General features: G+C 45.2%; 1 protein-coding gene across 1 annotated transcript in view; it reads right to left on the bottom strand.

Annotated features, from left to right (window-relative positions):
* Window positions 1-13,043, bottom strand: part of inppl1a (inositol polyphosphate phosphatase-like 1a) — a 53,992-nt gene that overhangs the window by 37,689 nt on the left and 3,260 nt on the right. The window contains exons 2-4 of the mRNA XM_056283145.1: window positions 7,265-7,328; window positions 6,270-6,417; window positions 6,029-6,110 (exon numbers count right to left, since the gene is read on the bottom strand). Coding sequence (XP_056139120.1) covers window positions 6,029-6,110; window positions 6,270-6,417; window positions 7,265-7,328 — 294 coding nt within the window. The remainder of the gene's footprint in view (window positions 1-6,028; window positions 6,111-6,269; window positions 6,418-7,264; window positions 7,329-13,043) is intronic.

Here is a 13,043-nt window from a genome sequence, read left to right as displayed (position 1 = left end):
TTCACTTGACAGTGAGGAGTTTCGCCAGGGGGACATAGCACGTGGGAAGAACAGGCACCCCGACCGACCAGAAGAGGCACTAGTACAGCGATCAGTACACATACCCACATCCGGCTTCCCACCCGCAGACACAGCCAATTGTGTCTGTAGGTGACACCCGACCAAGCTGGCGGTAATACAGGGATTTGGTAGGCAACGGAATAGACCGTGATGCTACCTGGACGCCCTACAGTTGATTTCTCACCTCAAAAATTCTCACTAGTGAATTTAATGATAAAATGGCATACGACAATTGTAAAACCGTTGTTGGCCTCTTTTTCTGCTGCTTTGGTACTCGGCCCTCGGGTATCTTCGGCATACTGGGTATGCAGAGGCCCAGCAAGGGCGTCTCTCCCAGAGCTGAGTCAACCGTAGATGTGACTCCCACACGCGCACACATGTGCACGGTTGACTCAGATCAGCCAGCGATAGAAAGCAGCATTGGTCGAGCTAGCTAGAGAGTGAATGAGGAGAGGGAGCGGCGATAGCGAGAACAAATGTTTTTCCAAGGTTTTGAATCACCGCTACCAAGAGAGATTCCTCATCATACAGTCATAACTGTGCACAAAAAAAATTTAGGCTGATGCCAGTAGTGTGTGAAATTAGCCGTGGACGCACACGCACACAATCCCCTCCAGGCTATCCGCCTGGCGGAGATAAGAAGGTTACATTACACAGCTATATGGTGCACTGTTATTGGCATCGTCTTATACAGCTGTACGTAGTGTTTCTCATACACCGCAGCCTATCGACAAACCAGGGAGTACGTTTTCATATTCACGGATTGTCCAACAGGCCCTGTGATGGCCTGGCGGCCTGTCCAGCATGTCTCCCCGCCTGCTGCCCAATGACTGCTGGGATGGGCTCCAGCATCCCCGCGACCCTGAGAGCAGGATACGCGGTTCAGATAATAGATGGATGGATGGATGGATAGATTGTCCAACAGTGATGTCACTAGAGGACACAATTCCGGCACTGTTTCAGAGACACAAATAGACTGCTCAGTATTATGGCGGCTAATGGAGAGTTAGCCTTACAAAATATAAACTCAGTGACCAGAAAGATAGAAACCTAGAGTTGGGCAATATATTGATATAAAATCAATATTCTGATATGAGAATAGATAGAGGTGGAAATTCCTACTCAAGTAAAAGTACTGCCACTTCAGGGAACATTTACTTGAGTACAAGAAAAAGTATTAAGAGAATTACCCAAGAGCAAATGAGTCTCTTATTGGAAAAACTACTTGAAAAAATTACTTTGTGAGCTACTTTTGTTCTTTTCATATCTAAAAACAAACAGAGCTGTAGCTCTGAAACTCTGGAAATATCATTCAGTTGATGTATTTATATTACTGGAAACAACCTGGACAAACATGCTGTATGAACAAACCAAACATATTTTGGCAATGAAAGTCTCCGACAACATCAAGTACCAGCACTCTTGGGACTTATTCAGACAAATTCTTCATCAAGCCATTTTTTTTAAAACTCCGTAATGGTTATCAAATTAAATTAGTGAGGAAGAATATGCTGTTATAATCAACTCAAAAGTAAAAGTAGTATGATTTTATTATACTCAAAAAAGTACTGCGACAGGGAATTTTTTTTACTCAAGTACTGTAATGAGAATAGTTGTAATTTGTTACTTTCCAACTGCTAGATATGGTCTGGGATTTATTTTGGCTGTGGTAATATGATATATGGTAATATCATAATATATGGTAATATCATTATATAGTTTAAATGTTGTCATTCTCTGGTCTTAATTTGATGCCATCTTCTGAACTTGTTCAACCGCTTTAGTTGAGTGAAATGAACAATGAATGCCATGCCACTACTTTGTCATCATAGAGACATTTCTAATGATCCTCATTTATCAAAATGTTCTTACGTGTGAATATCTCATGAAAACCCCAATTGTCATCCCCAAACTATTTCTTTTCTTTTCTTTTTTTGGATTTTCCCCCATTTTTCTCCCCAATTGTACCCGGCCAATTACCCCACTCTTCCGAGCCATCCTGGTCACTACTTCACCCCCTCTGCTGATCTGGGGAGGACTGCAGACTACCACATGCCTCCTCCAACACATGTGGAGTCACCAGCTTCACCAGGGGGACATAGCCTGTGGGAGGATCACACTATTCCACCCAGTTCCCCCTCCCCCCTGAACAGGCTCCCTGACCAACCAGAGGAGGCACTAGTGCAGCGACCAGGACACATGCCCACATCCAGTTTCCCACCTGCAGACACAGCCAATTGTGTCTGTAGGGACGCCCGAACAAGCTGGAGGTAACGCGGGGATTCCAACCGCCGATCCCCATGCAGATAGGCAACGGAATAGACCGCTATGACCCTGATAAGTACCACGTTGGACCACCCTTGGCCCTGATAACAGCTGCCACATGTTATGGCAGTGACTCAACAATGGTCCTGTGGCATACTGGTGCTCGCCTCACTGCCCAAGGTTGATGGGTTGATGCTCCCTTCAACAGACGCTGGGTTTGAGTTCATCCCAAAGGTGTTCAATGGGACTGATATCGGGGGATTTTGGCGGCCAGGTTATTAACATAATTTCACTTGAATGTTCCTCAAACCACTCCTGGATGATGGTTTCACTTTGACAGGGAAGCCATTACCTGGTTCGAAGGACCCATCCCCCCCTGGGTGCACATGATGGGCAAGAAGTGATGAAACTAGTCTGCTACAATGTTAAAGGAAAATTCCATTGCTCATAACGACCGATGGTCTGTCTTGTCTATCAAAAAACCTGAACTGCTTTGGTGTAGCTCATTTACAGAGCAAACGGTGGCTTCCTGTTCAGAGAGGGAGTCCTGCAGTTTCACCATGTACCAGCAAGCATCGCAGGAGGACGCAACTGTCTTTATGAGCTGCTATAGCTGTAATGCTTCTAATATAACCGCACACCATCTCTTTCCTGCAGTCTCTTAATTATTTATTCCCCGAATACTGACATTATCTGACGTTATCCTTCGGCAGTGCTAACAGAACGATTTAGTCTGTGTACTTGGAGTAAGTTTGGTCAAGTAAATCACCGTTGTGGTTATAGCACACTCTAGTTACTAAGCCTTTTGTTGTTTTTGACAGCAGTCTTCATTTAAGGTATGCTCTGGCATCAAGACATTAGTCTACAGGTATTAATGGACCCAGTGTATGCCATCTGAATGCCTCCCAAAACCATTACATCTGCTCCACTGGCCAGTTCAGTTGTACACATATACAATGGGTTCATCACCTCATGTTGTTTATGCCACACCCCGACTCTACCATCATGGTGGTGCAGTTGGAAGTGGAATTCACCTGACCAGACAACCTTTTACCAGTCACCGGCAGTCCAGTGTTTATTTTTCTTAGCCCTCTACAAATGCCTTCGACGGTTTGCTACGGACAGAAGAGGTACCTCGCATGGTCGTCTGCCGTTATACCCCATACCGGCAAGAGCGTGACGCATTGTGTTCCAATTGTGGCCGTTGTACCTCGCAAGTATTTTGTGACATTCACTATTGTAATGTGGACTGGTGATTACTTGTTATGGCTCGAGCCACCCGACACTCTTCTACATTCATCCACCACTGGCCACCTCCCACATAGCAAACATTTGATAAGGTGTCTTGCCTTCTGGTCCATTCATGGTAAACCTCCGAGACTGCCGTCTTCAAAAAGCTCAGCAGCTATATGGTCTTGGCAATGATCAAACACACTCACCTGTCCGTGCACAATAATGCCTTTTTCAAAGTCCGTTACATCAGACTTTAAGCCCATTCTCAGTGATCCATTCACATGCAAAGCATGTGTGAGAGTGGAGTTGCTGTTCCATGCATGTGTTTATGTAGTGACATACATGCAAATGGACAGGGAGGGCCCATTTCTTCTGCAGAGCCAGGGTGTCTATTTTTCTGGTTACTGAGTGTATATAGATATAATTTTGAAAATAGCGATGGCTTCTTTTAACTGTAGATTGATGCATGTCTTGGTTTTTTTGTGTGCACATTTGCAGTACTGGCCTCTATGACAGTTGGTTAGAGGGTTAGATAGGCCAACTTGGCAGTCAAGGGGCAGCTGGTTTGATTGTCAGTGCTGACAGTACTCATGAGTGGAAAATGTGCTTCTGAGCAAGGACTGGGGTCAATTTTAAGGAACATTTCTAGTTGTACATAGGGCAGACAAGAGCTCATTTTGAAGTAGTCCCTCAAGAGTTGAGGTCGTTCCACATAAAACTGAGTCAAACCACCACAGAGAGGGCTTCATTCTTTCATGAAGAGTAAAAAACAGTGTTTTTGAATAATCTTTGTGTTGCCCATGTGTTTTGTAATGGAATCAAGCAACAAAGTAAAAGGTCAATATATATATATGACAAGAAGGGTACAACCACAAACTCCAGCTGAATGACTCTTGCCAAATGATCAGCTGAATGACTAGCACACAAGACGTGACGTTTTCAGAAACCATCTCAATTCAGAAACAGCGCAGATCGCAAAGTTGCTTTCACAAGTTGAACTCAAACGCGATCCTTCACATTTTGTAAGAAAAGCGGAATGTTTTTTTTTGAGAACAGTTACATAATTTTGGCGAGGATTGGCCGATTTGTTCCCCACACATTTTGTAATTTGTTTGTTTAACTCAGCGGTCCCTAATAGGCGGCCCGCGGGCCACGTCCGGCCCGTGACGGGTTGATTTATGGTCCGCGAGAATTTTTGGAGAAATGCCAGAAGAAAGAATTTTATTTCCCTACCAAAAATAAATAAATAAATAAATAAATTTCTTAGTAAAAGTAAGACAAGTAATATATCAAAAAATAGATGAAAAATCTCTGTTTAAATTATAATACCTGCAACGTATCGACACCAAAACAAACTAACGAACAACATGCTGCTGGAGGTTGAGTGGCCCGTGGTTTTAAAAGTGGCCCTAAAAGTGGCCCGCTATGAAAAGTAATTGGGGACACCTGGGTTTAACTGGTAATCAAAGCTTGGGGAAGTGACTTGAACCATGAGCCATCAAAAACCAGGAAGTTGAAACACTACGATTGATAACAGTCAAAAACGTAACAGTAAAAGCGGAGCATAAATGCGGTAGTGGCTACAGTTCTTCTTTTAAGTTCTATCTTCCAAATGAAACGTTAATCAAGAATCCTTAAATAACGTGCAGAACTGGTACTTAATCTAATTTTACTAACGCTACTATGTGTCAGCTTGTTTCTAGTTGTCCAGATGCCTAAAGTGTTTAATCTTAGCTGCCCCATAGAAATTCCAGTCGTCTGGGTAGCGTAGTGGTCGATTCTGCTGCCTACCAACACAGCGATTGTCGGTTCGAATCTGCGTGTTACCTCCGGCTTGGTTGGGCATCCCTACAGACACAATTGGCCGTGTCTGCGGGTGGGAAGCCAGATGTGGGTATGAGTCCTGGTCGCTGCACTAGCGCCTCCTCTGGTCGGTCGGGGCGCCTTTTCTGGGGTGAGGGGGAACTGGGGGGGAATAGCGTGATCCTCCCACGTGCTATGTCCCCCTGGTGAAACTTCGTACTGTCAGGTGAAAAGTAGCGGCTGGTGACTCCACATGTATCGGAGGAGTCATGTGGTAGTCTGCAGCCCTCCCCGGATCGGCAGAGGGGGTGAAGCAGCGACCAGGATGACTTGGAAGAGTGGGGTAATTGGCCAAATACAATTGGGGAGAAAAAGGGGGGAAATTTTCTCAAAATAAATAAATAAAATAAATAAATTCCAGTCGTCCAGGACGACCGCAAGTGTTAATTCCTAAAGGACAACAATGGCTGACACTTAAGGAGGACTGCAGCTTTACTGACTAGTTTGGTCGACCCCTATATTTCACTATTTAATAACTTCATTACTCATTCATTTAATAGTTTATCTACACACTACTCTCTGATGCTTGCTTGCGTGAGCCGCAAGCTAACATTATGTAACGCTGATGTCTGCACTATCAAAATACAACTCATGTCCAATATTTTACCTGTCTGTGGGCGTGTCAGGCCCTGGAGGAGTCGAGGTGGAGGCGGAGCGAGGGGGGAGGGGTGGTTTCTCATCCTCCCCATCTGTCAAACAGAGGAAAGTAAATAAATAATCAACATGTGGGGGCTGGTCACGGGACGGCGGGCCAGCCGTTTATGTTAGCGAGTGAGAGTTTGTGTGTGTGTGTGTGTGTGTGTGTGTGTGTGTGTGTGTGTGTGTGTGTGTGTGTGTTTTGAATAGACCTGAATAATCCCTGTCATCGTTGACAGCGGTTTCCTCTCGGTCTACGGGGTAAAGCAGCGTTGTGACAAGTCCTTGGTTTGGTTGCAGGTACAGCAACACCAACTCTGGTAGAGTCTTAAACCGCTTGGGTTGTACTCCCTGAGATGTCTGTGGGGGGGTGGGGGGGGGTAGAGTTTATTTTCTAGATGGCAGGAAAGGCATGGAAATATCAAGGAAACACCCCAAAATATGTAATTTATAGTTTTATAGTCTGTAAATCCCCAGTGGTCTAATTTGTGTACACAGAATGTTCAATAGGCAAATTTTCATGGCAATCTAAACACAAGACATAAACTTGTCAAACAAAAAAAAAAAAGAAGAAAAAAAAAGCACAAATTTGGAGTCATAGATGCTGGAATATTCTGAGGCATTCAATGTTAAAACTGTTGGATAAAAGGATCTGGTTGTATCCCAATAATATCATAAGCTGGTGAGACAGATGTCTGATGTGGCAAAAAGGGGGGGTGTGTGTTCATGAATGTGTGTGTGTGGCAAGAGGTGGGGGGCAGCTTCACAGCTGTTGGGCACATAACACAAAGAGACTGCTGTGTGTCTGTCTAGGACGGACAGACACACACACACACACACACACACACACACACACACACAGACTGACAGATATATAGACAGACACACACATGCGCACACACACACACACACACACACAAACACACAGATACACATAGACACACACAGACAGACAGACACACAGACACATGCGCACACACAGAGAAACACAGACAGACAGACAGACAAACGGATAGAAACAGAAAATGAACCCAGAGCCAATACAAGCATCACAGCCAGCCAACTGCTACTGAAGCAAAAAGTTTTTACTCTACTATTTATACACACACACACACATACACACACACACGCACATCTTGATATGATCCCAAAGGTTAAATATGGACAGACACATAAACTTATTTGTGTGCGAGTATCTTCTCTGTACCTGGACCGCCAGAAATCCCTCATCATCTGGGAGAATTCTGTATGTATGTACATGCTTCTGAAACCTAGAGACAAGAGACAGAGACAGACAGACAGACAGACAGACAGACAGACAGAGACAGAAACAAAGAATTAAGTAGATGAGAACAGAGAGGCAAAAGAATCAGTTCCTTCATGGTTAATTCTTCTTCCAGCTACACATTACATTTTCGATCTGAGAATGTGTGTGTGTGTGTGTGTGTGTGTGTGTGTGTGTGTGTGTGTGTGTGTGTTTTAGAGGGCTTCAGCCGCTGTGAGGAGCTTCAACCTGTTGCTGTCTGTCACAAAGTAAGCAGACTTCAGCCTTGTATCAGCATGTCTGAGCAGAGGAGACAGTGTGTACGAGTCAAGTGATGCTACAGCAAAACACCCCCCCCCCCGCATCACTGCACTAAGGTAGCAGCTACAGGAAATCTGTCTCGCTCGATCCACAATGCCTCATTAATGTAGCACACAACTTGGTTTCTGCTGCGAGTGTACCGACCACGGGTGAATAGACTCGCTAGCCCTTTGCTAACGGGTCGGACCCTTTAGTCAACTGGTTAATGAGGTCACCCGCAGTCGACTAAAGGGTCCGACACTTTAGTTGACTGGTTAGCACAGCTGCCTGTGATGTGGGTGACCCGGGTTCGCGTCCCGGCTGTGGCGGTTCCTGGCTGCCCCCCCGAATTCGTTACATTGGACACCAATTGATGTACATTGTACACCAATGGAGCGAATTCGGGGGTACACCAATGTAGTGAATTCGGGGGGGGGCTGCCGAGAACCGCCGCAGCCAGGACGCGAACCCGGGTCGCCCACATCATGGGCGACTGCGCTAACCAGTCAACTAAAGGGTCCGACCCGTTAGCCAAGGGCTAGCGAGTCCAGTCATCTGTGGTCGTTACACGAGGATGATCTCAATCCTGTTTTTGATTGAAGAACTGCATTTACAATCCCCTTCCAGTGAGTAATTACAACACAAGTCACGCAACCACAGCTCAACGATACAAACGACTCAGCTTCATATTTGTTAAAGGGACAAGAATTTACACCCCCCCAAGAAAACTGTAGGGTTGTGTGCGTGTGTGTATGTGTACACAAACTGGATTGTGTCTGTCTCTACGTGTGGACAAATTTTGTTGCCCATGCAAAACACCGACATCTGAATGTATGTGGACATTGTCTATGTGCACTTTCAGAACGTATGGTGGTTTAAAAATAGAGATCCACGACAGCACTTTATTTTGCCCTGACTACTCAGTTGTTTTTCCAGTCTTACAAGTTTGTGCACAGTCATCCACTCTGACAAATGCAGTCTGGCGGTACTAACTTTTTCACGAACAGGTGCACCGACCGACCACAGGAGGCGCTAGTGCAGCAACCGGGACACATACCCACATCTGGCTTCCCACCCGCAGACACGGCCAATCAAGTCTGTAGGGAGGCCCGACCAAGCCAGAGGTAACATGAGGATTCGAACTGCCGATCTCCATGTTGGTAGGCAATAGACCACTAGTTACCCGGACGCCCCCCCTTTCTTAACGAAGACACGTTTATGAAGTCTGGCTAAAATAAAAGACTATCGTTAAGTTTAAGCAGAGATGTTGTCAAGCTAAGATGTCCTTAAGACTGCCCCGGGTGGCAGAAGTCTAACAGTTGCTTCGGCCTCTAAAATGTGCTGCAGTCTGCATTAGTCAGCCCTTATTTTACACAGCAAGTGTGTTTTAATGGTGACTGACTGGAGCGTGGACCGATTTCTAAGTTTAGTCCCAACACTGATGAGACATTATTAGAAAAAATAAAATACAGTGTGAAAACAGCCCCACCATTAGACAAACCACCAGCAGTCTGGGTGGGAGTTAAAGAGTGCGGTGCATCTGTGTTGTGTTTTCCTGCTTATGGTAGCTGGCAGCGGAGGGGACTGTCTGCAGGTCGATGGGGTAAATACTATTGTTTCAGAAGCCGCGAAGCTAAAACAGGAATGGGGGGGGGGGCAAGAAACAAAGGGGTGTGTGAGAGAGAGAGAGCGCGAGAGAGAGAGATTGACAGAGAGACTAAGGAGTTTCCTCATGGGATATGTCCAAAGTACACAGTGTGTGTGTTGTAAACAGAGCTCTGCGGTGAAGGCACAGGCTGCCTCAGTGACTTCCTCTGTCCTAGGTGTGTTTAGAGTGCCATCTCCTCGCCTTCCATTGCTAGGCAACACAAGTGCCAGTTGAGGGAAACACACACACACACACACACACTCATTGACTACATTCATTCCCTAGCCCTTAACCCTGACCTTAACCAGCGTAACTACATGCCTAACCTTAACCCTTACCCTAACCTAATCATAACCTTAACCCTAAACTAAGTCCTAACCCTAAAATAGACCCTTTTCCTTGTGGGGCCCCATAAAATGGCCCCACAAGGTAGGTGGTTTCTGGTTTTTCTATCCTAAAGGGGACATTTGGGCCCCATTGGGTTAGAAAAACAAGGGATGGATGTTGCACATACACACACACACACACACACACTTGTCGGTTTAATACTTGTGAGGACCCTCATTCCCTATATTCACTCCCGAGCACCTAACTCTAACTCAAACTATCAGCACTACATGCCCAATTTAGCACTTACTTGAATGTTATCCTTATTCTGACCTTAACTCTAAACCCAAATCCTTACCCTAAAACCGACCCTTGAAGAAGTCCAAAATGTCCTTTGCAAAATTCTCCTCAATCTTTTGGTTAAATATTCAAACTGGTCCTCCAAAACATAGCTTAAAAAGAGCACATGCACACTGTATGTGCATGTGCATGTGTTATATGCATGTGTTATATGCAGAATGAGTGACAAGCAGCAGACAGACACCGTGGAATAAGTAACAGCATGTCGCCGTCATAAACAGTAGTTGTCAAGAACGAACAAACTCTCACAGACCACAAGTAGATTACAGAAACACAGAAAGGATAAAGCAGCAATGTAAGTAACATTTATATGTTAGAGTTGTCACATTTGGAAACCGTCTTGTTAAAAAAAATCACCTGTTATTTCTGTGATTAAACACTGTGTGAACTAGCCAGCCCCAACCCCACTATCAATAAGTAGACAAAGTGGGGCATAAACCCTGACAAACACACTCGCACACAACTTTCCCTATGAGGAATTCTGCACACGCACACACACATGTAACCCCCACAACCAGCAGGCTAAGCCCGAACCCCTACATGTTTAGACGTGCTAAACCCACACACAGAAACAGCTTCCTTCAAGGAAAACAATTTCAAACGACCCAGTGTGTATCTTTCTCTATCACTGCACACATGCAAACAAGCTCATATGCATGTGGTGTTTCCTGCATGGACAGCGGGAGGTGAAGGGGGTGGCATTCATCTTGCTGGCGCATTAAAGGCATCCATTTTGTCAACATTAAAATTCAATTGACAGGTCAAAGAAACATCCCCCTTTGTAGGAGAACGACGAAGACGTTTCGGCGAATGAAATCAAAATTAGCACAGGATTGACACGAGTCTGGAAGTGTACCTCTGGGTTTAAAGTATCCAGCATGGGCATCTAATGGGGCGTTCCTCTAGCACAATGTCAATGGTTAGCTTAGCATCATCTGAAGCATCATCCTTTCACACAAATTACTGAACACAAAGTGGAGAAACTATCAGTTTGCCGGCAATATTCTTCCTGTACAAATGTAAGTTGACCCCCCCCCACCCCACTCCCCCCCACACACACACACAGTTAGTGTTTCATTTACATGCTGGCTGCGGGCAGACAGACGCTGCCCACTCAAAGTCTGTGAAGTGAAACGGTGAGGAAGCGAGAGACTCGAAAGGAGGCCTGAAGAAAACGCTCCCTCAGGGGTCCCAAGACTGTTCCTGCTGCTGTGAAGTACCAACACTATTCTCGCCAGTCTATTCTCAGACAGGAACATGCTGGAAACACTTCCTAAATACACTGGTGCCTCTCAAGCAAAAAGGAAGCATGTCTGTGAACTTGAGTCAGACCAAGCCCAACAGGAGGCCATGCCTGTGTTTCTAAACTGGAAAAAAAAAACTCTTCACATCAAGATCACATTTGAGGTTAAGATGTGTCACCGGCCTGGTTCTTGTCATGCTCGTGTTCCCTGATCTGTAATAAACTCGGGATTAATAAAGTAATGACAGACTGCCCAATACGGTTGAAGCCACTGTGCCGCCATCTTGGTATTCCTTAAAAAGTTAATCGTGTTTGGGGTTTCTGGCGGCTTGTCACTATGACTAAGATGTGCAGCATATGGCTGCAAGACCACATTTCAAAAAAAGGCAGTGGTAAAACTATGCACAGGTGACAGCAACGTTAGAAGAAATAATTTATCACGTTTATGGTTGTCATGTAATAGTATTAACAGCACATGGTAGACTAAGCACATTGATAAGCAGGACGCAAACAAATAATGTGCTCGGCATAAATGTTTACCCAGCAGGGAACCAGCTGCTGGTGATGTCCGTCCATTTATCTGCATCCACTACAACAAAACACCAAGACAGCATCCCGGTGGCTTCACAGATCTGACATCATAATCAATAAACGAACAGCTGCGTTCCACTTCGACAAACTACACCCATTTACTTTTGTCCTGACATGAACGACAGAACCTAAGCAGTCTTACTTAGTCTTCTGTTTGAACTGTTTTGAAATTCTGGATTAATTCAGACATTAAGAAACTTGGTTTCATGGGGAAGACCGGTACACCGTGAAAATGACATGTCATGATAACAGAGACACACATTATGTGTCACCGGTCCTACCCCAAACCCAGCCACACATCTACTGCAGCCTAAAGCCAAAACATTTTCAATTTTATTTATTCATCATTCTCATGGGGTCCGCTCTCTTTAGCTTTGTACAAGGTGGCAATTAACAAGTAAGGTGGGGGAGACAGAAGAGGGAACTGTTTTGCCATCGGGGGATCCGGAAACTGCTAAAAGACGCCAGCAATGCACACTTTACTGCGAAACAGTGTTAACATGCATTCGATATGAGCTGAGGGTATGTTAGGTACTTCTAGGTTTGTGGTGGTTTCACAGCTCTAAGCTTTTAATCTTGGCAGCTCAGCTCATATTAAAAAAAAAATACTTCTTAGGGCACTAAAGTGCTAGCCAGAGTTAGAAATCATGACTGTGGACATAAAATATGAAGGTTTTATGTCCACTTTTCTAAATTGGATGAGATAACTAATTTTGCGCATACAAACACAAGCTATTATGCCGGGGTCAGACCACATGAACTCAGCCCGATTTTGACACAATTTTGTCGTGGCTGACAAATTTCCAGCATCGGGCCCGATTACGAGCGGCGGGAACGACAAACAGGCATCTTTGCCCCGTTTGGTGTGACATGATCGCAGAACAGCGATGATGCCTTGGACGCCCCATGACACCCCTGACGAAACGTCTAGCATGTCAGAACTTTTTGTATTTTACTGTCTAGTCCAGGGGTGGGCAATCCTATCCAGAAAGGGCCGGTGTGGGTGCGGGTTTTTGTTCCAACCAAGCAGTTACACACCAGATCTCACAAATCAACCAGTAGAGTCTTTGTTGAGGAACTTGATTAGGAGACACAGGTGTGTCACTGCTTGGTTGGAACAAAGACCTGCACCCACACCGGCCCTTTCTGGAGAAGACCGCCCACCCCTGGGTGACATCTCCTATGACGTGTCCCTTGACGTTGACCAGTAGGATGGCAGGGTGCTCTCTGATGCACGCATGTAAACATGGCAA

The sequence above is a fragment of the Lampris incognitus genome, chromosome 7, assembly GCF_029633865.1.
Source record: "Lampris incognitus isolate fLamInc1 chromosome 7, fLamInc1.hap2, whole genome shotgun sequence".
Classification (NCBI taxonomy): domain Eukaryota; kingdom Metazoa; phylum Chordata; class Actinopteri; order Lampriformes; family Lampridae; genus Lampris; species Lampris incognitus.
Note: the sequence above shows the minus strand (reverse complement) of the source record. Positions and strands in the feature narration are given on the sequence as shown.